Below are 25858 nucleotides of genomic sequence, written 5' to 3' on the forward strand. Positions count from 1 at the left end.
TCTAACCTCTCAGTTCACCATCTAATAGTCAGTAAGGATGAAGGCTCAGCTCACAGTTTATTGGCAGTTTTGTGTTCCCTTTGCAACAGAGAAGGTGGAGAGGAGATTTAATTCAAAACTATGAAAGGTTTTTAATTGGGTAAATAAGGAGGAATTATTTCTGCAGAATCACAGAAGTCTTACAGCACAGAGGGAGGCCATTTGGCCCATCATGTAAGCAATCCAGTGAGTGTTATGACTTACTGCCATTCTCCTGCCTTTTCCCTGTGCCCTTGCATGCTGTTTCTGTTTTGAATGATCATCTAATGCTTACTTGAAAGCCTCAATTGAGCCTGTATCCAGCAACACTTCAAAGTAGTTCATTCCAGACCTAGTGGTGGAACAGTCAGTAACCCAAAGGAGAGAACGAGATTGGTTTCAGTCTTACAATTCCATGGCGCCTAACTCCCCAAACTATGTTGTGTGTAGGCCCGGCCCAATTTGTTACAAGTGTGAGGCAGCAAGTTTCTCCTCTATGTTACCACCCAAGCAGGTTAGCTGCCATGGAGTCTTCCCTTGCACTTTTAGCTCAAACATTACCATGAAACTACTGCCTGTGGTTTGGTGGGTATAGGTGTCGTGCCCCATCCCATATCCTGCACTTCCATTAAAAATATTTAACTCGGCCTCTCTGACCTCCTGGGTAGCAGCCAATACAACAACAACCACAGTACTCCCCAAAAAATTAACCAGAGAGTCTTACAGCAGGGAAACAGATGCTTCCACCCAACATACCCACCTTGTCCAGTTTCCTAAACTGAACTAGTCCCATTTTCCTGCATTTGGCCCATATCACCCTAAACCTTTCTGATTCATGCACCTGTCCAAATGTTAGGGTTTGGGTTCGGCTACGGGTTCAAGTTAGGATTAGTGCCTTTTTGGAGAGCTGAGCGGAACTTGAAGTTTGGACACATGCTGTGCTCACTGAGGTAAGGAGCACCCACCTCCAGGAGCCAGGGTTTCAGCTTCCTGTCCAAAATAATGTCAAAACCGAGAACTTCAAAGCAGACGCTGTTGCTACCAGGATGCTGGCCCGGTCGGCACATGCGGTAGGCATGTAGAACGTGAGGCTCTGCCACGATCAATGTCTTCACCACAAGGTCCTGTGAGAGACAGAAATGCTGCATTAAAGAAAGAAACCGCATATCACAAAGCAATTTCAGTACATCAGAGCAACTGGCAGGCCATTCAGCCCCTCAAGCCTGCTCCACCAACCCAAAGCCTATCATCAACCTCAGCATCATATTTCCTTGCTATCCCCATATCGCTTGTTATTGATAATAGAAATCCTGATGAAGGGTTAAGCCCAAAATGTCAACTCTCTTGCTCCTCAGATGCTGCCTGACCTGATGTGCTTTTTCCAGCACCACACTTTATTGACTCTGACTTCTCCAGCATCTACAGTCCTCACAATCTCCTAGTAATAGAAATCTATCAAACTTGGCTTGAACTTACACCTCATCTTCTGCCTTGGGACCCTCCAGTCACACAGCACCAATGTCAATTTCACCAGTTTCCCCATCTCCCCTCCCCTAACCTCATCCCAGATCCAACCCTTCAACTCGGCATTGCCCTCTTGAACTGTGCTACCTGTCTATCCTCCTTGCCATCTACCTGCTCTACCCTCCCCATAGACCTATCATCATCACCCCCCCACCTGCATCTCCCTATTGCCTTCCAAGCTACCTTTCCCCCAGCCCCAATTCCCCTCCTATTTACCTCTCAGCTCCCCCCTCCCCAACCCCCCCACGCACATTCCTGGTGAAGTCTAATGCCTGAAATGTTGATCTCCTATTCCTCGGATGCTGCCTGGCCTGCTGTGCTTTTCTTGCACCACACTCTCGACTCCCTCTATTCGAGCTATACCCAGGGACACTCTCACTGGTTTTCTTTACAACTGAAGCAAGATGTCTTTGCTCCTGTACTCACATCCTAAACACTAACATAACATTCAGGGCGGCACGGTGGCTCAGTGGTTAGCACTGCAGCATCACAGCACCAGAGACCCGTTTGGATTCCAGCACTGAGCGACTGTCTGTGTGGAGTTTGCACATTCTCCCCGTGTCTGTGTGGATTTCCTCCGGGTGCTCCGGTTTCCTCCCACAATCCAAAGGTGATTTGGCCGTGCTAAATTGCTCATAGTGTTAGGTGCATTAGTCAGAGGGAAATGGGTCTGGGTGGGTTGCTCTTCGGAGGGTTGGTGTGGACTTGTTGGGCCGAAGGGCCATTTCCATACTGTAGAGTATCTAATCTAATCACCTGACAAATTGCTTGTTGCACATATACGTTCCTTTTGAGTGATTTATGAACAAGGACACCCAGGTCCCTTTAGACATCAACGCTTCCCAACCTTTCACTATTTAAGAAATACTCAGCACCTCCATCCACCCAGGATCTGCAGCCTCGGAATTAGTTTTGAAGTTGCTTGAGACACAGTGATCCTCTCAAGTTTAACAACATCCTTCCCATAGAAGGGACCAAATTTGTCCACAGAATTGGCGTCACCAATGGCCTGTACAGCTGAAACATGACCTCCCAATTTTTATATTCAATGCACTGACCAATGAAGGCAAGTGTGCCAACTGCCTTCTCCACCACCCTGTCTACCTGTGACTCCACTTTCAAGGAACAATGCACCTGCACTCCATGTTCTCTTTGCTCAGCAACACTTCCCAGGCCCTACTACTAACTACACAGTCCCTGCCCTGGAAACAGAAAATGCTGGAGATCACAGCAGGTCAGACAGCATCAATGGAGAGAAAGCAAGCTAACGTTTCGAGTCGAGATGACTCTTCATCAGAGCTGAAGTGAAGTGTGGAGGGGGCAGCATTTATGCTATAGTTTGGGAGGGGTGTGGAGGTGAAGTGCTGGTGGAGAAAAGATGTTGATAGTTTAGATTAAGGGATCAGAATGGGAGAATGGCAGAATAATGGTGTGTCTAACTGCCAGACTGAAAAGGACAGACAGTCCCACTGGGGTGGGGGGAGGGGAGAGAGGGTGACAGAGAACGTAACATGTAAAGCTATAAGAAATGCAGGGAATGGGACTGGGTTTACAGTCTGAAGGTTTTGAACTCAATATTAAGTCCAGAAAACTCTAAAGTGCTTAGGCTGAAGATGAGATGTTGTTCCTCCAGTTTGTGCTGTGATTCACTGGAACACTGCAGCATGCTGAGGACAGACACATGGGGCACGAGAGCAGGACGCTGTTAAAATGAAGGCTACTGGAAGGTCGGGGCCATGTTTGCACACAGACTGGAGGTGTTCTGCATTTGGTTTCTCCAGTGTAGAGTAGGTCACATTGGGTCCAGCGAATACAATACACGAGATTGGAGGAGGTCCGGGTGAAATGCTGCTTCCCTTGAAAAGCCCGTTTTGGCCCTTGGACAGTGAGCAGGGAGGAGGGGAAGGGACAGGTGAAGGGGCAGGGACACCTTCTGCGGTTACATGGGAAGATTCCGTGGAGGGAGGGAGTGGTGTTGGTGGTTGTGGAATGGATTAGGGTGTTCCGAAGGAAACAATCCCTGTGAAATGCTGGCAGCGAGCTGGGGAGGCGGGGGGAGGGGGGGGGGGGAAGAGGTGGAGGAGGTTTGGGGAGATATGTTTGGTGGTGTTTGGTGGTGGTGCTCTGCTGGAGCTGTCTGAAATGCCGAAGAATGATCCTTTGAATGCAAAAGCTGATGGGATGCAAAGTGAGGACAAGAGGAACCCGATCACACTGTTGTGATGGGAAGGGGCAAGGGCAGAACCAGGGGTGAGAGGTTGGATGTGTTTGAGGGGCCCTGTCAATCACAGTGGGTGGGAAACCATGGTTATGGAAGAAGCAAACCAGGCCAGCAGCAATGTTTTGGAAGGTGGCATCATCTGAACAAATAAGATATAAGGAACTGGGAGAGTGGGATGGAGTCCTTGCAGGTCATGAGGTGTGAAGAGCCTTAGTGAAGGTAGCTATGGAAGTCAGTGCCTTTGAAGTGGATGGCAGTGGACAGTTTACACATAACTCATAAACAGACAGGCTTAACTGGGACCCACGCGATGCACATTGCCAGGTGTGAGATGAGTTAAAGGAGAAATTGTTCAGTGAGAGAATAAGTTCAGCCAAGAAGAGGAAAGCGATCATCCTGTCCTGCCTTGCCGTACTGTAGTATTTCCTAGTATTTTACACCATCCCTCTTATAATGAAGGCCAACATTCCATTTGCCTTTCCAATTTACACTTGACAGAGGCCACGTGAAAATGTTGTCAATGTCCTGTAGTTAACACAAAACCAAAAACCTCATCAGCTGGCAATACCTGGAAGAAAGAATTAAATCTGTCAGATGTAGGAGGAGAAACCCTTTGAATAATTCCCATTAAAACCGGTTTCACATTACAGGAAGCTGACTTTAAGCATTAAGTGCAGCAGCTGTACCTCAGTATGTAGAACTTTTACTTCTGAGTTAGAGATTGTGGTGTTAAGTCCCATTCCAGAGACTTGGACATAAAATTCTACAGCTTTTGCCCGAAATGTCGATTTTCCTGCTCCTCGAATGCTGTCTGACCTGCTGCACTTTTCTAGCACCACTCTAATCCTGACATAAAATTCTACACCAATATTCCAATACATGTACTGAGGGAGGGATGCACAGAGGAACGAGCTTTCAAGCAAGACTTTAAATCATAAGACTATAAGACATAGGACAGGAAGCAGGTTCAATCCTCAATTCCTTTACTGATTAAAATCTCAATCTCAAATGTATTTAATGACCTAGCCTCGATAGCCCTCTGTGATAAGAAATTCCTCTGAGTTACTACCCTCTGAGAAGAAATTCATTCTCACTTCTGACTTTCATTTCCTCCAGTTATACACTCTTCCACAAGAAGAAACAACCTGTCCATACCAACCCTGTCAACTCCCCTAAGTACCCAGGTGTTTCAGTAAGGTCGCTTCTCCATTTTCTAAATTACAATGTGCACAGGCCCAACCTACTCAACCTCTCCTCGTACGACAGTCCCCCGTTCTCATCAGACTAGCTTCAAGTAGAGTAGACGAGTTACCCCCAGTGTCCAGGAAAATATAATCCCACAGTAAGCATCACAAATGCCAGATGAGCTAGTCACGATCACATTACGACATAAGGGGGCCTGCTATGAGCTTATCTAGAGGCTGACACGCCCCTGTTTAAGACAGTGACTGAAATTCATTAAGTCCTTCAGTAACTCTAACGCGCTTTGGGTCGTCCTGACAGTGTGCACGCTCTTCGAGAAATGTAAATCTCTCTTTTTTTTTCTGTCTTTAAAAATTAAGCAATGCTGATACATACAGAGACATCATTCCAGAATTTGGCCACATCATAATCGTTGGTGCGAAGGAATTCGGTGAACCACCTGATTGATCGCTTGCTGCCCCTGTCCGCCTGCTCGTCCCGCTCAAAGTTCTCGTTGTGCTTGTTGACAGAGTAGTTCGTCAGGTGCATGAAGAGCTGACTCTGCAAATGTTACATAAAAAAACAGAACGGCACTCAGTACATTCTTTCCTGCATATGTCATTTTTCTTACTGGTAACCGTGTCATGGGAATTAACACAATACCCACAGTTGGAGTACTGAATGCAATTTTGAGCTTTTTTTTAACATTCCTTCATGGATGAGGGCATCGCTGGCTGGGCCAGCATTTATTGCTCATTCCGAATTGCCCAGAGGGTTGTTAAGGTCAACCATATTGCTGTGGGTCTGGAGTTGCATGTAGGTCAGACCAGGATAAGGATGGCACTTTCCTTCCCTAAAGAACATTAGTGAACCAGATGGGTTTTTAAAACAATCAACAATAGTTTCATGGCCATCATTAGACTCTTAATTACACAGAAGAAGAAGGATTTAAGGCAGGATGGCACAGTGGTTAGCACTGCTGCCTCAAAGCACCAGGGACCCAGGTTCAATTCCACCTTCAGGTGACTGTCTGTGTGGAGTTTGCACATTCTCCCTGTGCCTGAGTGGGTTTCCTCTGGGTTCTCTGGATTCCTCCTACAATTCAAAGATGTACAGGTTAGGTAGATTGGCCATGTTAAATTGTTCATAGCATCTGGGGATGTGCAGGCCAGGTGGATTAATCATGGGTAAGTAGTGGGCTGTGTCTGGGCAGGATGCTCTTCAAAGAAACAGTGTTGACTCGATGGGCCAAATGACCTCTTTCTGCAGTGTAGGGATTCTATAATAGTTAAGCCGCAGTATGGATTCACTAGACTGCAGACTGGTGGGAAGACAGACAAGAACTCAAAGTCAGGCTTGCTCGAATCGGGCAGATGAGATGAAGGCGTGACAAGTTTCACGATGTTTGTTGAACAATGGTGAAAGATACATCAGGAAGCTTTGTAAACATTATCCTTCCTTTAGTTTGGGATCTAACCTATTCAATTGACCTGTCAAGTACAATAGAAGAAAACTATTTGATAGTTTAACAGGAAGAAGCTCCTGTCTTAAACACGATGAAGATTATTACATGACAGCAATCAGATACAAGTTACATTGGAGTGATAGACATCACTGTTAAGACAATGGGGGAGACTGGGGTAATAAGTCTAACTCCAGGAAGACCAGAGCTCTTCCCTCACCCGGGTCTATAAAGTATCAGCATACTGTCCAGTGCCAAATGTACTCCTCAGTGTTCTTCCTGTCAGAACTTAACACATTATGTAAAACACTGAGAATCCTTGAGAAACTCAGCAGGTCTAGCTGCAGCAGTGAAGACAGAAAGTATTGACATTCAAACCTTCATCAGAACTGAAATGGATCAGAAATGTGTTTTTTTATATACTCTGACAGAGGTTGTGGAGGAATGAAGGGAACCAATGGAGAGGTGATGGCCTAGTGGTGTTGTCGCTAGACTATTAACCTGGGGACCTGGGTTCGAAGCCTGCTGAAGCAGATGGTGGAATTTGAATTTAATAAATATCTGGAATTGGCACTCAATTAATGACCATGAATCAATTTTTGGGAAAATCCCATATGGGGTCACTAAAGGATGTTGTGAAACTTGAAAGGGTTCAGAAAAGATTTACAAGTATGGGGCCAGAGTTGGAGGGTTTGAGCTATAGGGAGAGGCTCAATAGGTTGGGGCTGTTTTACCTGGAGTGTTGGAGGCTGAGGGGTGACCTTATAGAGGTTTATAAAATCATGAGGGGCATGAATAGGATAAACAGACAAGGTCTTTTCCGTGGGGTGGGGGAGTCCAGAACTAGAGGGCATAGGTTAAGGGTGAGAGGGGAAAGATATAAAAGGGACCCAAAGGGCAACCTTTTGATACAGAGAGTTAAGCTGCCAGAGAAAGTGGTGGAGGCTGGTACAATTACAACATTTAAAAGGCATTTGGATGGGTATATGAATAGGAAGGGTGTAGAGGGATACGGGCCAAGTGCTGGCAAATGGGACTAGGTTAGATTGGGATATCTGGTCAGCATGGACAAGTTGGACTGAAGGATGTGTTTCCGTGCTGTACATCCCTATGACTCCAAGACTATGTCCTTTGGGAAAGGAAACAAAATATATGTGTGCATGTGGGTCTTTGTTTGTCTGTGTGTGTCTGTCTGTCTGTCTGGGTTCGGGGTTGTGAGTGTGAGAAAGTGTATGTATGTGTGTGTAGTGGGTGCAGAGTGTCTTAAGTCTTTGAAGAGGTGCATGTGTGAGTGTGGGGGTATGTGTCGGTAAGGGTGTGTGTGGGTGTCTATGTGCGCGTCTGTGTATATGTGTGTCTGTATGTATGTGTGTGTAGGAGTGCCTGTTTGTGTGTGAGAGTATGTGCGTGTAGGAGTATGTGTGTGTGTGCATAGTACAATAGTGGTCACCTGTAATGTGACATGAACCCAAGATCCCAGTTGAGGCCCTCCCTGTGGGTACTGAACTTAGCTATCAGCCTCTGCAATTTCAGTTACATCACACTGTAAATTTTTGCTATAAATTCTGTGTGTTACGATTCAGCCCTCTACTACCACCTGATGAAGGAGCAACGCTCCAGAAGCTAGTGTGCTTCCAATTAAACCTGTTGGACTATAACCTGGTGTTGTGTGATTTTTAACAATTCTAGATGCTATTCTATAAAGGCAAGAAGTCTCCTGTGGGAGTGATGAAGTGTCCATCTAACAGTAAACACACAATAGAGTGGTGCAAAGAAAGAAATAAGGGAAAGTTGTCAGAAACATGCTAATCACATGGGATTTCAATCCAAATGGGAAACAGATGCTCAAAGACAGGATATATGAGTAGTTCACAGAATATCTTTGGGATGGTTTCTTAGGAGCTAACCAGAGAACAGGTTGTACAAAACCCAGTATTGGGCAACAAAAAAATGATTAATTAATTATTGCCATCATAATATGATTGTATTTTACATTCATATTGAGCAAGAGAGAAGTGGCTTATGTTTTAAGTTTAAATAAAGGCATTTATGACAGCATGAAAACAGAATTAGCTAAAGTGTACTGCAAAATAAGGTTAAAAGATAGGTTTATTGAGATGCAGTGACACACACTTAAGGTAATATTTCAGAATACACAGAACAGATACACTCCAATGCCAAAGAAAATTTTGGAGAGAACCCACTACCTGTCATTAAGTGCGAACGGTATCAAATTTAAAGAAAAAGCTATAATTGCACCAGGCAAAAGGGTGGACAGAATATAGAATAACAGCTAAGAATGACTAAAAGATAAATATAAATGGAAAAACAAGAGAAGGTTAGCCAGAAATACTTTTAAAAAAAAAACAGATAGCAAGAGTTTCTATCGACAGTTTGAAAAAAAAAATTAGCAAAGTTAGTATTTGTCCTTCAGAAAATGGGTCTGGGGAATTAATAATGCTACATAAAGAGACAGCAGATAAACTGACCAGGTATTGGCATTCACTATAAAAGACACAAGTTATGTCCCAGAAATAGCTGTAAGTCAGGAAGTGGGAGGGAGGGAGGAACTGAAGAAAATTACAATCGCAAGGGAAGTGGTACTGAATAAATTATTGGAACTGCAGGCTGACAATTCCCCAGGTCCTGATAAACTTCACCCCAGAATCTTAAATGGAAGTGGTTATTGAGTTGGCATTGATTTTACCTTTCTAAAATTCTCTCGATTCAAAGGAATGTTCCATTAGCTCAAAAAATAGCAGATGTATTTCTTTCACTCAGAAAGAGAGATAGAAAGTCTCCCAATAGTTGAAAATCAGTCATAGAGACAATATTCGCATTTATTATTATAGGTATTTTAGCAGGACTCTTGGACAATTCAATGTAATCAAACAGAGTCAACATCATTTTACGAAAGGAAAATCAAATTTTTCTAATTTACTGGAGCTCTTTAAGAAGCAACTTGTGCTGTGGATGCGAGGAACTGGTCGATGTACTGTACTTAGGCTTCCTTAAATATTTGAGAAGATGCCACATCAAATGTTATTATCAAACATGAAAGCTCATTTTGTGTTGGAGTAATAAAGTGACAAGGATAGAAGACTGGCTGGCAAACAGGAACAAAGAACGGGCATAAATGGGTCATTTTCTGTTTAGCAAGATGAAACAAGTGGCATGCGACAGGAATCAGTACAGACACCTCAACTTTTTACAATAACTAGAAATTAATTGGATGAAGTCACAAGTATGGTTGCTATATTTGCTAATGAGACAAACATAGGTAAGAAAGTAAATTGGGAAGAGGACATTAGGAGTCTATAAAGGGATATAGACAGGTTAAGTGGGTGGGGAAAGATTGGCAAATGGAGTTCAATGAGAGGAATTATGTAAACTTGTCTGTCTTGCAGAAAGGATTTTTTGAAACAATATTATGGAAACCGCAAATGATTACAGAGCTCAGATGCAGTGGGATCTAGGTGTCCTAATGCATAAAATGCAAAAGTTTAGCATGCAACTCATTAGGAAAGCAAACAATGTTATAATTTATTGTGAGGGGAATGAAGTACAAATGTAGGGAGATTATCCTTCAGTTATACAAGCCATCGTTGGTGACACCAAACCTAGAGTACTAGGAGAAAGTGAGGACTGCAGATGCTGGAGATCAGAGTCGAGACTGTGGTACTGGAAAAACGCAGCAGGTCAGGCAGCATCCAAGGAGCAGGAGAATCGACGTTTCGGGCATAAACCCTTCATCAGGAATGAGGCTTGTGGGTTAGGGCTGAGAAATAAATGGAAGGGGGTGGGGTTTGGGGAAAGGTAGCTGAGAAAGCGATGGGTGGATAAAGGTGAGGAAGAAGGTGGTAGGTCAGAGGGAGGAGTGATGGACGGGTCCAGAGGGCAGTGCCGAGTTGGAGGCTTGGAACTGGGATAATGTCGGGGGAGGAGAAATGAGAAAGCTGTTGAAATCCACATTTATCCTGTGTGGTTGCACGATCCCAAGGTGGAATATGAGGCGTTCCTCCTCGGGGGATAACGGTTTAGTGGTGGAGGAGGCCCAGGATCTGCATGCCCTTGATGGAGTGGGAGGGGAGTTGAAGTGTTCAACCACGGGGCGGTGGGGTTGGTGGGTGCGGGTATCCCAGAGATGTTCTCTGAAATGATCCGCAAGAAGGCGTCCTGTTTCCCCGATGTAGAGGGGACCACACCGGGTGCAACGGATGCAGCAGATGACATTGGTAGAGATACAGGTAAATGTTTGTCACATGTGGAAGGATCTCTTGGGGTACATTCTTTTATGTCCAATGCCTGTTTGTTTTTCCCAAGGGATCCTTCCACATCTGTCAGAAATTTACCTCTACTAATGTCATCTACTGCATCCGTTGCACCCGGTGTGATCTCCCCTACATTGGCGAGACAGGACGCCTTCTTGCAGATCATTTCAGAGAACATCTCTGGGATACCTACACTCACCAACCCCACCGCCCCGTGGCTGAACACTTCAATTCCCCCTCCCAATCTGTCAAGGACAGGCAGGTCCTGGACCTCCTCCACTGCCAAGCCATTACCACCCGGTGCCTGAAAGAGGAATGCCTCATAGTCTGCCTTGGGACTCTGCAACCACATGGGATCAATGTGGATTTCAACAGCTTCCTCATTTCCCCTCCCCCCATATTATCCCATCCCAAGCCTCCAACTTGGCACCACCTACCGGACCTGCCCATCAGATTCCAGCCTCAGGTGACTCTCTGTGTGGAGTTTGCACATTCTCCCCGTGTCTGCGTGGGTTTCCTCCGGGTGCTCCGGTTTCCTCCCACAGTCCAAAAATGTGCAGGTCAGATGAATTGGCCATGCTGAATTGTCCATGGTGTGCAGGGATGTGTAGGTTAGGTGCATTAGTCAGGAGTAAATATATGGATCTGGGTGAGTTGCTGTTTGGAAGGTCAGTGTGGACTTGTTGGGCTGAAAGGCCTGTGTCCACACTATAGGGATTCTAATTCTAACTCTAATTCAGAACGTTATGAGTCTTTGAAACTCTCTTCCTCAAAAGGTGATGGAAGCAGAGTCCTTGAATATTTTTAAAGCAAAGGTCAAGAGATTCTTGATGGGCAAGTGGGGGGGGGAGGGAAGTTAATTGGAGTGGGAAGTTGGGAAATTAGATCAGTTGTGATATTATGGAATGGTGGAGCAGGCTGGAGGGGCTGAATGACCAACCCCTGCTCCTAATCTGGATGTTCACCTGTTGATTGAAGCAAGGAGGAAAATGGAGAGATGGGAAACAGATAGGGGAGATATTTGGGATCAAGGACAGCTGCTTTCATGAAGGATAAGCATTGACATGGACTGATTGAACTAACCGACCTATATCCGTATTTTAATTTGTCTGTAATCCCTGAGCTTTATTCACTTGTCACCAAATGATGTAGCCTCCGTAAGGGGCTGAAATCAATTAAATACTCAGATGCCCAGAATTGTACAATTTGCAGAGAGCTCATTCTGACCACCAGGGAAATTTATACAAGATTAAAAAAAAAACTGGCAGGATAAGCAAATATGAGCATTGAAAGGTAATACTCTCATTTTCAAACTAAAAACTCCCGAGCTCAATCTCTCACTCCAAGGTTTGAGAGCATAATCCAGGCTGACATTTCAATATGGTGTCCAGGGAATGCTGCACTGTCAGAGGAACCGCCTTTCAAACGGAAAACCTTTCAGACTGACCCACCGTTTCTCTAGTCCTACAGATCTCAATGCACACTGGGAAGAAAATCATGGAGATTTTTGTTCTGCCAAAAACCTGAACAATATTCTTCCATTCAGTCGTGAAACAACAGTTGCCGTGTTTTCACACAGAATCTATCACCGCATCTCTGAAGATATGAGTTAGATATGAAGGCTTTTCAGAGTAACCCAGAAACAAAGAAATTAGAAGCAGGAGGAGGCCATTCGGCCCTTCGAGCCTGTTACACCATTCAATACAATCATGGTTGATCATACAACTCAGTCCTCAGTTCCTGCTTTCTCCCCATACCCCTTTGATCCCTTTAGCCCTAAGAATTATGCCTACCTTCCACTTGAAAGCATTTAATGTTTTGACTTCCATCTCTTTCTGTGGCGGTGAATTTCACTGGATCACCGCTCTCTGGGTGAAGATACTTTTCTTCCTCTCAGTCTCCTAAATGACCTACCCAATATTCCTAGACCATGACCCCTGGTTCTAGCCATAAGGAACATTCCTTCTGCAATTTTTCCTGTCTAATACTGTTAGAATTTCATAGGTTTCAATGAGATCCCTTTCCTCATTCTCCTAAACTCCAGTGAATATGGTCCTAACTGATCCAGTCTCTCTTCACACATCAGCCCCGCCAAACCAGAACTCAGTCTGGTCGACCTCTGCTGCACTCCCTCCATAAGCAGAACATCCTGCCTCAGATAAGGAGACCAACTCAATACTCAAATGCTGTGCTATGATGCCCCCTGAAATGCTAAAATAACCAAAGTTCATTGGCGTGAAACGTTAACTCTTCATTCCATGACCCGCTGAGTATTTCCAGCTTTTTCATTCTCATTTTTAGTTCAGGATTTCATGAACCACTGGTATTTTGCTTTTGTTTTTAAGTTAAGAATTTCCACATATAGGCCATTCAGCCCACCAGTTTATGCCAGCATTTATGCTCCACATGAACTTCTTACATATCTAAATACTGCTTGCACTTTCAAGCCTCTCCTTTAAGGCATCTGTGGTATTTGCTTCAGCTACGTTGTCTGGTCAGAAGTTCCTCAATTTCCCCACTTTCTGGCACATATTCCAACCTCTGCAGTAATTTGCTCCCGGCTTTGTTTTTCTGCTGAATTTCTATTGTTGTACCTAGTTATTCAGTTGTTTTACTGTAATTCCAAGCTGGTTATATTTGGTGGATCAGCGGTTATACACTTCACCTTCTCCAAAACCGGAAGGGTAGGGGGGAGGAGTGTTGTTAATCTGTGCACCTTATTCTAACTTCACGCCCTTCTGACCACTCTCAGCAAGATGAAAAGAGCCAAATGCTCCAAGATTAATCAGGAGGGAGTCTTTGATGCACTACCACTGATCCACACAATTTGCACAGAACTCGTTTCAAACTCCCAGGGTGGTCTACAGTGCAACAGTATGTTTTGCAATTAAAACGCTAATTAGTTGCAGATTAAGAAGCAAGTGTATAACCTGCAGCCATCTGGTGTAACTGGCACAATAAACAAGCATAATGAGATGTTTCTATCCATGAAGCAACAAGGGATTCACTGCATGAAGTTATCCTGCACGAGTGGACCCAATGCAATATGCGCCATGTGTTGGGAAGCTGGAACCTTTACTAATAGCCCCAGTTACAACGATGGAAATAAATCCATTTTGTTCCAATCTTTTTCTCCTCATCCTGTCCTTCACGGGATCATTCAACGGGAGGCCTCCAACATCCATACCCTTCTGCAATACCCCCTGAAGGTGGGTTTATCTCCCCGTTCGCAAGCACATAATCCGTCAGGAATGGATGTGCCCAGCAATTTCAGGACGGGATATTTTCTCCTGTGTGGGCCTTAGGGCAGAGGGAAGCTAAAGAAGAGTTCCAGGATTGCTGCAGCGAAGGTCAGGAAATTCAGTGCACCCTCCAAAACCAAGACTGAGGAACTCTACGTCATCACATTTCTGAGTCAGAAAATCATGTTGCAGCATTATAAGACTTTGGTTAGACCACACCTAAGAGTATTGTGTTCAATTCTTGTCGCCACATTAAAGGAAGGATGACGAGGTTTTGGACAGGGTGCAGCAGAGGTTTACCAGAATCTGCCTGGATTAGACGGCGTGAGCTGTAAGGAGAGGCTGGAAAGACTCAGGTTGTTTTCTCTGGAGCAGCTGAGGCTGAGGAGCGACCTGATAGAAGTCTATAAAATAATGAGAGGCAGAGATAGGGTTGACAGACAGAATCTTTCTTCCAGCGTTGAAATGTCTAAAACTAGACGCATACATTTAAGGTGAAAGGTGGCACGGTTGCTCAGTGGTTAGCACTGCTGCCTCACAGCACCAGGGACCCGGGTTCGAATCCAGCCTCAGGCAAGTGTCTGTATAGAGTCTACACATTCTCCCTGTATCTGTGTGGGTTTCCTCCAGGAGCTCTGGTTTCCTCCCACAGTCCAAAGATTTGGAGGCTAGGTGATTTGGCCATGTTAAATTGTCCATTGCGTTCAGGGATGAGTAGATTAAGTGCATTAGTCAGGGGTAAATGGAGAGGAATGGGTCTGGGTGTGGACATGTTGGGCCGAAGGGCCTGTTTCCACACTGTAGGGATTCTATGAGATAGAGTCATAGAGATGTACAGCATGGAAACAGACCCTTCGGTCCAACCTGTCCATGCCGACCAGATTTCCCAACCCAATCTAGTCCCACCTGCCAGCACCCGGCCCATATCCCTCCAAACCCTGCCTATTCATATACCCATCCAAATGCCTCTTAAATGTTGCAATTGTCCCAGCCTCCACCACTTCCTCTGGCAACTCATTCCATACACGTACCACTCTCTGCGTGAAAAAGTTGCCCCTTAGGTCTCTTTTATATCTTTCCCCTGTCACCCTAAACCTATGCCTTCTAGTTCTGGACTCCACAGCCCCAGGGAAAAGACTTTGCCTATTTACCCCATCCATGCCCCTCATAATTTTATAAACCTCTATAAGGTCACCCCTCAGCCTCCGACGCTCCAGGGAGAACAGCTCCAGCCTGTTCAGCCTCTCCCTGTAGCTCAGATCCTCCAACCCTGGCAACATCCATGTAAATCTTTTCTGAACCCTTTCAAGTTTCACAACATCTTTCCGAAAGGAAGGAGACCAGAATTGCATGCAATATTCCAACAGTGTCCTAACCAATGTCCTCTACAGATGCAACATGACCTCCCAACTCCTGCACTCAATACTCTGACCAATAAAGGAAAGAATACCAAACGCCTTCTTCACTATCCTATCTACCTGCGACTCCACTTTCAAGGAGCTATGAACCTGCACTCCAAGGTCTCTTTGTTCAGCAACACTCCCTAGCACTTTACCATTAAGTGTATAAGTCCTGCTAAGATTTGCTTTCCCAAAATGCAGCACCTCGCATTTATCTGAATTAAACTCCATCTGCCACTTCTCAGCCCATTGGCCCATCTGGTCAAGATCCTGTTGTAATCTGAGGTAACCCTCTTCGCTGTCCACTACACCTCCAATTTTGGTGTCATCTGTAAACTTACTAACTGTACCTCTTATGCTCGCATCCAAATCATTTATGTAAATGACAAAAAGTAGAGGGCCCAGCACTGATCCTTGTGGCACTCCACTGGTCACAGGCCTCCAGTCTGAAAAACAACCCTCCATCACCACCCTCTGTCTTCTACCCTTGAGACAGTTCTGTATCCAATGGCTAGTTCCCCCTGTATTCCATGAGATCTAACCTTGCTAATCAGTCTCCCATGGGGAACCTTGTCAAACACCTTACTGAAGTCCATATAGATCACATCTACTGCTCTGTCCTCAATCAATCCTCTTTGTTTCTTCATCAAAAAACTCAATCAAGTTTGTGAGACATGATTTCCCACGCAAAAAGCCATGTTGACTATCCCTACTAATCAGTCCTTGCCTTTCCAAATACATGTACATCCTGTCCCTCAGGATTCCCTCCAACAACTTGCCCACCACCGAGGTCAGGCTCACTGGTCTATAGTTCCCTGGCTTGTCCTTACCACTCTTCTTAAACACTGGCACCACATTTGCCAACCTCCAGTCTTCCGGCACCTCACCTGTGACTATCTATGATACAAATATCTCAGTAAGAGGCCCAGCAATCACCTCTCTAGCTTCCCACAGAGTTCTCGGGTACACCCGATCAGGTCCTGGGGAATTGTCTACCTTTAATCGTTTTCAAGACATCCAGCACTTGCTCTTCTGTAATCTGGACATTTTCCAAGATGTCACCATCTATTTCCCTACAGTCTTTATCTTCCATATCCTTTTCCACAGTAAATACTGATGCAAAATATTCATTTAGTATCTCCCCCATTTTCTGTGGCTCCACACAAAGGCCACCTTACTGATCTTTGAGGGGCCCTATTCTCTCCCTAGTTATCCTTTTGTCCTTAATATATTTGTAAAAACCCTTTGGATTCTCCTTAATTCTATTTGCCAAAGCTATCTCATGTTCCCGTTTTGCCCTCCTGACTTCCCTCTTAAATATACTCCTACTTTCTTTATACTCTTCTAAGGATTCACTCGATCTATCCTGTCTGTACCTGACATATGCTTCCTTCTTTTTCTTAACCAAACCCTCAATTTCTTTAGTCATCCAGCATTCCCTGTACCTACCAGCCTTCCCTTTCACCCTGACAGAAATATACTTTCTCTGGATTCTCGTTATCTCATTTCTGAAGGCTACCCATTTTCCAGCCATCCCTTTACCTGCGAACATCTGCCTCCAATCAGCTTTCGAAACTTCTTCACTAATACCGTCAAAATTGGCCTTTCTCCCATTTAGAACTTCAACTTTTAGATCTGGTCAATACTTTTCCATCACTATTTTAAAACGAATAGAATTATGGTTGCTGGCCCCAAAGTGCTCCCCCACTGACACCTCAATCACCTCCCCTGCCTTATTTCCCAAGGATAGGTCAAGTTTTGCACCTTCTCTCATAGGTAAGTCACATACTGAATCAGAAAATTGTCTTGTACACACTTAACAAATTCCTCTCCATTTAAACCCTTAACACTATGGCAGTCCCAGTCTATGTTTGGAAAGTTAAAATCCCCTACCATAACCACCCTATTATTCTTACAGATAGCTGAGATCTCCTTACAAGTTTGTTTCTCAATTTCCCTCTGACTATTGGGAGGTCTATAATACAATCCCAATAAGGTGATCATCCCTTTCTTATTTCTCAGTTCCACCCAAATAACTTCCCTGGATGTATTTCCGGGAATATCCTCCCTTAGCACAGCTGTAATGCTATCCCTTGTCAAAAATGCCACTCCCCCTCCTCTTTTGCCTCCCTTTCTATCCTTCCTGTAGCATTTGTATCCTGGAACATTCAGCTGCCAGTCCTGCCCATCCCTGAGCCATGTTTCCGTAATTACTATGATATCCCAGTCCCATGTTCCTAACCATGCCCTGAGTTCATCTGCCTTCCCTGTTAGGCCCCTTCCATTGAAATAAATGCAGTTTAATTTATTAGTCCTACCTTGTCCCTGCCTGCCCTGACTTTTTGACTCACTTCTGTTCTCAGCTGTACCCATCTCAGATCGATCTCTTTCCTCACTATCTCCCTGGGTCCCACCCCATCCCCCGCCCCACCCCCCCACCTTACGAGTTTAAATCCTACCAAGCAGTTCCAGCAAATTTCCCTGCCAGTATATTAGTCCCCTTCCAATTTAGATGCAATCCGTTCTTCTTGTACAGGTCACTTCTACCCCAAAAGAGATTCCAATGATCCAAAAATGTGAATCCTTCTCCCATACACCAGCTCCTCAGCCATGCATTCATCTGCTCTATCCTCCTATTCCTGCCCTCACTATCTCGTAGCACTGGGAGTAATCCAGATATTACTACCCTTGAGGACCTCCTTTTTAAAATTCTACCTAACTCTCTGTAATCTCCCTTCAGAGTCTCAACCTTTTCATTTCCAATGTCGTTGGTTCCAATGTGGATGACGTCCTGCTGGCCCCTCTCACCCGTGAGAACATTCTGCACCCTCTCTGAGACATCCTTGATCCTGGCACTAGGGAAACAACACACCATTCTGCTTTTTCTCTGCTAGCCACAGAAACGTCTGTCTGTACCTCGGACTACAGAATCCCCTAACATAATTGATCTCTTGGAAGCTGATGTACCCCTTGTTGCATTAGAGCCAGTCTCAATACCAGAAACTTGGCTGTTCGTGCTACATTCCCCTGAGAATCCATCACCCCCTACATTTTCCAAAACAGCATACCTGTTTGAAATGGGTATATCCACAAAAGACTCCTTCTCTAGCTGCCTCCCTCTCTTATCCTTCCTGGAGTTAACCCATCTATGTGACGATATCTGAGACTTTCCCCCCTTCCTATAACTGCCATCCATCACACACTGTTGCTGTTGCAAATTCCTCATTGCTTTGAACTGTCTCTCCAAACGATCCACTCGATCTGATAAGATTCGCATCTAACAGCATTTATGGCAGATATAATCCGCAGTAACCCTTAAACTCTCTTTAAACTCCCACATCTGACAAGAAGTACATATCACTGCAAAGGCCATTTTTGCTCCTTCACAATCTACAGACCCTGAAAATAACACTGTCTTATTCCTCTCCAAACACTGCCCCAGGTTAAATTAATAGCTATGGCTTATATTTTAAGTTTAATCAAGAGACTTATCTCCAAAAACATAATCAAGAAAGAATCCACTGTACCCACTACTGCAGCCTTTCTCTTGGACAGACTTAAAATAACAATTAACTTATCTGATTCTGTGCTGTGAACTTCACCCAACAGCTCCTCCAAGATTAGTTGTGAATTTCACTGTTTGTTAATTTTCCCAGATGTACTCCGATGGCCAGCGATACACAAATTCAAACAGGAAAGGCAGGAACTGTGCAGGTTTTCTCTCTCTCTCTCTCTCCCTCCAGATGTGAGGGGCAAGAATTTTACACAAAGAGTGGTAGGGGTCTTAAATGTGCAGACAGGTGATAGTGGAGACAGATATGATCGGGGTATTTAAGGCACATTTAGATGAGAACATGAATAAAATATCCTTTTATTATCATGTGAATAGAATATGAATGAAGGGATATGGACCAAAGGCAGGCAGAAGGGATTAGTTTACTTTGGCACAACATTGTGGGCTAAAGGGCCTGTTCCTGTGCTGTGCTGTTCTACGTTCTACCAACAATTCAATTACAAAACAGTTTTGCATTGGGAACCCAGTTCAAGATTTAAAAACTGTTGCAATGCTCTCACTGAGAATTGAGACTGTGGGTTGAGGCTGGGCTGAGATCAGGAGCTCATTAGAGCAGGAACATAGTTTTTATTCCTCAGTCAGAAAGCAGGTTCAAAGCTCATGCTCTCGCTGACCCTTCCCACCACCAATTTTGGGAAGACCAATTGTAAGCCCATGGTCCACGCCATAGCATCAAGACAACTAGAAATCAAGCACAGACTGTGACCCCACAACAACCTTAAAAAAAAGTGACATTTTTGTTTGAGTCAATGCCTTCAGTCAGAAGCACCTTACCAAGTTTGAGTCAGTGGGAGCGTGATACTTCTCTGTGCCCATGCGTACCAGCCCATCATTGTACAGGAATATCCGCAGGGGGTCACAAGAGGTTACCAGGGTATAGATACGTAGGTCAAACTTGTAGCCTTCCAAGAGGAATGGTTTATCGAGGTATTCCTGCACGATTAAATGTTCTTGTGCTTGAAGCTTCTCACCACTTCTTATCAATGAGATTCTAGAGGAAGAACAAACAGCACAAGGGAAGTCACATGATAGGCTCATCCATAAGAGAAGTCTGCCATTCAGCCCATCTAATCTGCCTCCACAAATCAATGGGATCATGATTGATTTGGTAATCCTCAACTCTACTTTACTGCCTTTTCTCCATAACCTTTGAATCCCTTACTGATTAAAAAATCTGTCTTTCTCAGCCTTAAAGGCACTTAATGAGTATCCCAACTGAGGCCTCTATGGTGAAGAATTCCACAGATACTCTGAGAGAAGAAGTTCCTTCCCTGGTCATTGACCCCTGCACCACGGGGAAATGTTTCTTCCTGTCTACCCAATCCATGTCTTTCATTGGGTAAAAGCAAATTACTGCAGATGCTGGAATCTGAAACCAAAAGAGAAAACGCTGGAAAATCTCAGCAGGTCTGGCAGCATCTGTAAGGAGAGAAAAGAGCTGACATGTCGAATCTAACTGACCCTTTGTCAAAGCTGGTCAGCTTTGTCAGCTTTGACAAAGGGTCAGTTAGACTCGAAACGTTCTCTTTTGGTTATGCCTTTCATTATTGTAAACACCTCAATCATGTCCCACCCAGTTTCGACTTCTCCAAGAAAATCAACGCCGGTCTATTCAATCTCTCCTCATAACTAAAACTCTCTAGCTCACAGAGCATTCTGGTAAATCCCCTCTGCATCCTTTTTAGCACGATTACATCAATGATATTTCCTTATCCTAAGGTCAGAAATGGGGATGTTCGCCGACGATTGCACAATATTCAGCACCATTCGTGACTCCTTAGATACCAAAACAGTCCATTTTCAAATGCAAAAAGTGCTGCACAATATCGAGAGTTGGGCTGACAAGTGGCAAGTAACAGTTACGTCATATATATGCCAGGCAAAGGCCATTTCCAATAAGAGAGAATCTAATTTTTGCCTCATGACCTTCAATGGTGCTACCATCACTGAATTCCCCGCTATCCTGGGGGTGAGCAAGGACCAGAAACCCAACTGGACATTCCACATAAACACACTGACTACAACTGCAAGTCAGAGGCTAGCAATATTGTGGAAAGTAACTCGTCTCCTGATTCCCCACAGCCTGTCCACCATCTACAAGGCACAGGTCAGGAGAGTGATGCAATACTCCCCACTTGCCTGGATGGAGGCAGCTCCAACAACACTCAAGAAGCTTAACACCATCCAGGACAAAGCAGCCTGCTTGATTGGCATCACATCCACAAGCATCCATTCCCTTCACCAGCGACTCTCAGTGGCAGCAGTGTGTACTATCTACAAAAGGCACTGCAGATATTCACCAAAGAGCCTCAGACAGCACCTTCCAAACTTATGACCACTTCCATCTAGAAGGATAAGAGCAGCAGATACATGGGAACACTACCACCTGCAAGTTCCCCTCCAAGCCACTCACCATCCTGACTCGGAAATGTATCATCATTCTTTCACTGTCGTTGGGTCAAAATCTTGGAATTCCCACCCTAAGGGCATTGTGGGTCAACCTACAGCACATGGACTGCAGTGGTTCCAGAAGGCAGCTCACCCCCACCTTCTCAAAGGTAACGAGGGAAGGGCAATAAATGCTGGTCCAGCTATTAATACCCACATAGAGTCATAGACATAGTCATAGAGATATAGTGCATGGAAACAGACCCTTCAGTCCAACTTGTCCATGCCGACCAGATATCCCAACCCAATCTAGTCTCACCTGCCAGCACCTGGCCCATATCCCTCCAAACCCTGCCTATTCCTATATCCATCCAAATGCCTCTTAAATGCTGTAATTGTACTAGCCTCCACCACTTCCTCTGGCAACTCATTCCATAGACATGCCACCCTCTGTGTGAAAAAGTTGCTCCTTAGGTCTCTTTTATATCTTTGCCCTCTCACCCTAAACCTAAGCCCTCTAGTTCTGGACTCCCTGATCCCAGGGAAAAGATTTTGTCTATTTATCCTGTCCATGCCCCTCATGATTTTATAAACCTCCATAAGCTCACCCCTCAGCATCCGACACTCCAGGGAAAACAGCTTTAGCCTTTTCAACCTCTCCCTATAGGTCAAATTCTCCAACCCTGGCAACATTCTTGTAAATCTTTTCTGAACCCTTTCAAGTTTCACAACATCTGTCTAATAGGAAGGAGACAGAATTGCATGCAATCTTCCAATAGTGGCCTAAGCAATGTACTGTACAGCTGCAACATGACCTCCTAATTCCTGTACTCAATACTCTGACCAATCAAGGAAAGCATACCAAATGCCTTCTTCACTATCCTATCTACCTGTGACTCTACTTTCAAGGAGCTATGAACCTGCACTCCAAGGTCTCTTTGTTCAGCAACTCTCCCTAGGATTTACCATTAAGTGCAGAAATCTTGCTAAGATTTGCTTTCCCAAAATGCAGCACCTCACATTTATCTAAGTTAAACTTCATCTTCCGCTTCTCAGCCCATTGGCCGATCTGATCAAGATCCACATCCCAAGAGTAAACAAGCATTTTAAAAAGTGGATTTCAGAACTATGCACAATACTCTAGTTGTGGTCAAACCAATAGTTTATATAGCACCTGTATTACCACCCTGCTCTTAAACCCTATGCTTCCTCTACTGAGGGCAAGTATCCCATATGCCTTCCTAACCACTGTATCTACCTGTTCAGTACCTTAAGGGATCAGTGGACCCTCTGATCCTTGGTGCTTCCCAAGGTCCTACTGTTCATCATGTATTCTCTTGCCTTGATTGCCCTACCCAAGTGCATCATCTCACGTCTATCTGGACTGAATCCCATTTGCCACTGGCCAGCCTGTCTGTGTCCTCCTGTACTCACTGTTTAGCACCCCATCAATTTTTACATCATCTGCAAACTTGCTGATCAACACTCCTACTTTCAGATCTAAATTGTGTGTATACACCATAAACATCAGGGCTCCAATCCCTACGGAACCCCACTGGACATTAGCTTCCAGTTACAAAAACACACCTCAACCATTACCCTCTGCTGCCTGCCACTTGACCAATTCTGGATCTAATTAGCCAAATTTCCTTGGGGTCTTACTGTTCCTCATGTCTCCTGTGCAGGACCTCCTCAAAGGTCTTTCTGAATTCCAAGTAGACTAACGTTGAATGCATTGCCCTCACCTACACACCTGGTCACCTCTTCAAAAATTTCAATCAATTTCGTCCCTTAACAAAGCCATGCTGATTGTTCTTGATTAATACAACCCTCTCCAACTGCAGATTAATTTGGTCCCTCAGAACAGTTTCCCCATCACCGGGTTTAGGCTGACTGGCCAATAGTTAGTCCTTCCTCACTTCTTGAATAATGGTATCATGTTGGCTGTTCTCCAGTCCTCTTCCGTTTGTAATTCACCAAAGTCTGCAAGAAACTGACTATCCTTGCAGATAGACACACCTTAAGCACACTAACGATGTGTACCGATCCTTCCCTGTGAATTGGAACAAACTCAATTGTCTCATACAGTCTGGTGACTGTCAAACATGGGAATCCACCTGCCCTTCTGAAACTGGGATTAAGGTGCATTGTTGAGACATTAAACCAGAACTGAAGGGTGCATTGGGGAGTTATTGTGACTCAACAGGTTCCACTCACTGACAATCCAGATTCAAATCCCGTTTGGGTGATGGGGGTTAATATGAGAAGAGTTTTCACACTGTATCCAAACACGTTAACAATCAACCCACTCATCTTCCTAACACACCTTTTGGATGTAGGAGAGATTGTTGGTCTTTTGACAGGGGGTTGTGACCCGTAAACTATTGAAGAATATTTGGATAGAAATGGTGTCCAGGGAGATGGGGAAAAGGCAGGACACTAGCGCTGGGCAATAGAGCCAGTGCAGGCACCATGGGCTGAATGGCCTCCTATGTGCTGTAATAATTATTCTATTGGCATTTGTCTCTCTCTCTCTCTCTCTCTCTCTCTCAGAGAGAGAGATGGCTACAGTTTCTTGCAGACTTTGGTGATTTACAAATGGAGAGTGCTTGATGCTGACAAAAGTTAGTTGAAACAGAAAGGGTTTCTTTCTAGCATCACACAAATACCTTAAATTGAGTGAAAAAATTGACATGTAAGAGGAAAAGAAAACCTTATTGAGTAATGTCCAGGTGCCCCAAGTGCCTAAGATTGTCCAGATAGTGGTTCAGTGGGACACTGATATCAACAGAATGCTACTGCAGGACATGTCACACCAGCAGGTTTCAAGGGTATAGCTCCCTTGTCACCTCTCAATAACTGGGCAGTATCACACATATAAAAATATATGTCCCAGTGTGGAGAATGGTGTTAATAAAGCAGCTAATCAAATAATCTGACAAATGAGATTAAGAAATGAAGAAACGACTGTTTATAATTTTACAACTACAAAACAAATCAACTTTGTAGAAATCTGGTTGCCCTGTGTCATCTCCAACTGCATTCACTCAGATTACAACAGGATCTGGACCAGATGGGCCAATGGTCTGAAAAGTGGCAGATGGAGTTTAATTCAGATAAATGCGAGGTGCTGCATTTTGGGAAAGCAAATCTTAGCAGGACTTATACACTTAATGGTAAGGTCCTAGGGAGTGTTGCTGAACAAAGAGACCTTGAAGTGCAGGTTCATAGCTCCTTGAACTTGGAGTCACAGGTAGATAGGATGTGAAAAAGGCGTTTGGTATTCTTTCCTTTATTGGCCAGAGTATTGAGTACAGGAGTTGGGAGGTCATGTTGCAGCTGTACAGGACATTGATTAGACCACTGTTGGAATATTGCGTGCAATTCTGGTCTCCTTCCTATCAGAAGAATGTTGTGAAACTTGAAAGGGTTCAGAAAAGATTTACAAGAATGTTGCCAGGGTTGGAGAATTTGAGCTATGGGGAGAAGTTGAAAAGGCTGGGGCTGTTTTCCCCGGAGTGTCGGAGGTTAAGGGGTGACCTTATAGAGGTTTACAAAATTATGAGAGGAATGGATAGGGTAAATAGACAAAATCTTTTCCCTGGGGTCAGGGAGTCCAGAACTAGCGGGCATAGGTTTAGGGTGAGAGGGCAAAGATATAAAAGAGACCTAAGGGGCAACTTTTTCGCACAGAGGGTGGCACTTGTATGGAATGAGCTGCCAGAGGAAGTGGTGGAGGCTGGTACAACTATAACCATTTAAAAGGCATTTGGATGGGTATATGAATAGGAAGGGTTTGGAGGGATATGGGCCAGGTGCTGGCAGGTGGGACTAGATTGGGTTGGGATATCTGGTCGGCATGAACGGGTTGGACCAAAGGGTCTGTTTCCATGCTGTACATCTCTATGACTCTATGACTCTATGCTTAATCCCCTTAATTCAACATCTCTTCATATCAATGATCTGTTATGTGGAATTAAAATACATCAACAAAAGCAGGTGACTGTAATGCTGGTTTATCTCAACCGAGGCAAAGGAGAATGTATCCATTTTATTCAAGTAATAAAAAAATGAATTAATGGCAGTGAACTATGTTGTGAAGGTCCCCAGACAGATAATTACAGGAGTTGAGAGTGTATTGCTGGAAAAGCACAGCTGGTCAGGCAGCATCCGAGGAGCAAGAAAACCGACATTTCGGGCAAAAGCCCTTCATCAGGAAAGTGCTGATGAAGGGCTTATGCCCAAAACGTTGATTTTCCTGCTCCTCGGATGCTCCCTGACCTGCTGTGCTTTTCTAGCAATACTCTCTCAATTCTGATCACCAGCATCTGCAAACCACAACTAGATAATTACAGGAGCAGATCTATGATTGAATCTGCAATCTGTTAGCTTATTTTAGCGGAAGCAGTGGTGGAATTGTGGGACCTTTCCAATTCAAATCAATAGACAATTTCCTGGTGGGAAGAAGAAATTCAGGAAAGCTGCACATCTATGATCTTGACCTAGATTCCTACAGCAAGGCAAAAGCACATAGCCAGATGAGAATGAGACTCAACTTGACATTGATGCTTTAGCT

At 44.5% G+C, this 25858-nt stretch overlaps 1 protein-coding gene across 4 annotated transcripts in view; it reads right to left on the minus strand.

Moving 5' to 3' along the window:
• The window catches only part of ttll7 (tubulin tyrosine ligase-like family, member 7), a 401618-nt gene that overhangs the window by 122287 nt on the left and 253473 nt on the right, over nt 1-25858 (minus strand). For all 4 annotated transcript variants that reach the window (XM_072574809.1, XM_072574807.1, XM_072574806.1 and 1 more), the window contains exons 7-9: nt 19669-19885; nt 5342-5506; nt 984-1142 (exon numbers count right to left, since the gene is read on the minus strand). In XM_072574809.1, coding sequence (XP_072430910.1) covers nt 984-1142; nt 5342-5506; nt 19669-19885 — 541 coding nt within the window. The remainder of the gene's footprint in view (nt 1-983; nt 1143-5341; nt 5507-19668; nt 19886-25858) is intronic.

Source organism: Chiloscyllium punctatum, chromosome 7, assembly GCF_047496795.1.
Source record: "Chiloscyllium punctatum isolate Juve2018m chromosome 7, sChiPun1.3, whole genome shotgun sequence".
Taxonomy (NCBI): Eukaryota; Metazoa; Chordata; class Chondrichthyes; order Orectolobiformes; family Hemiscylliidae; genus Chiloscyllium; species Chiloscyllium punctatum.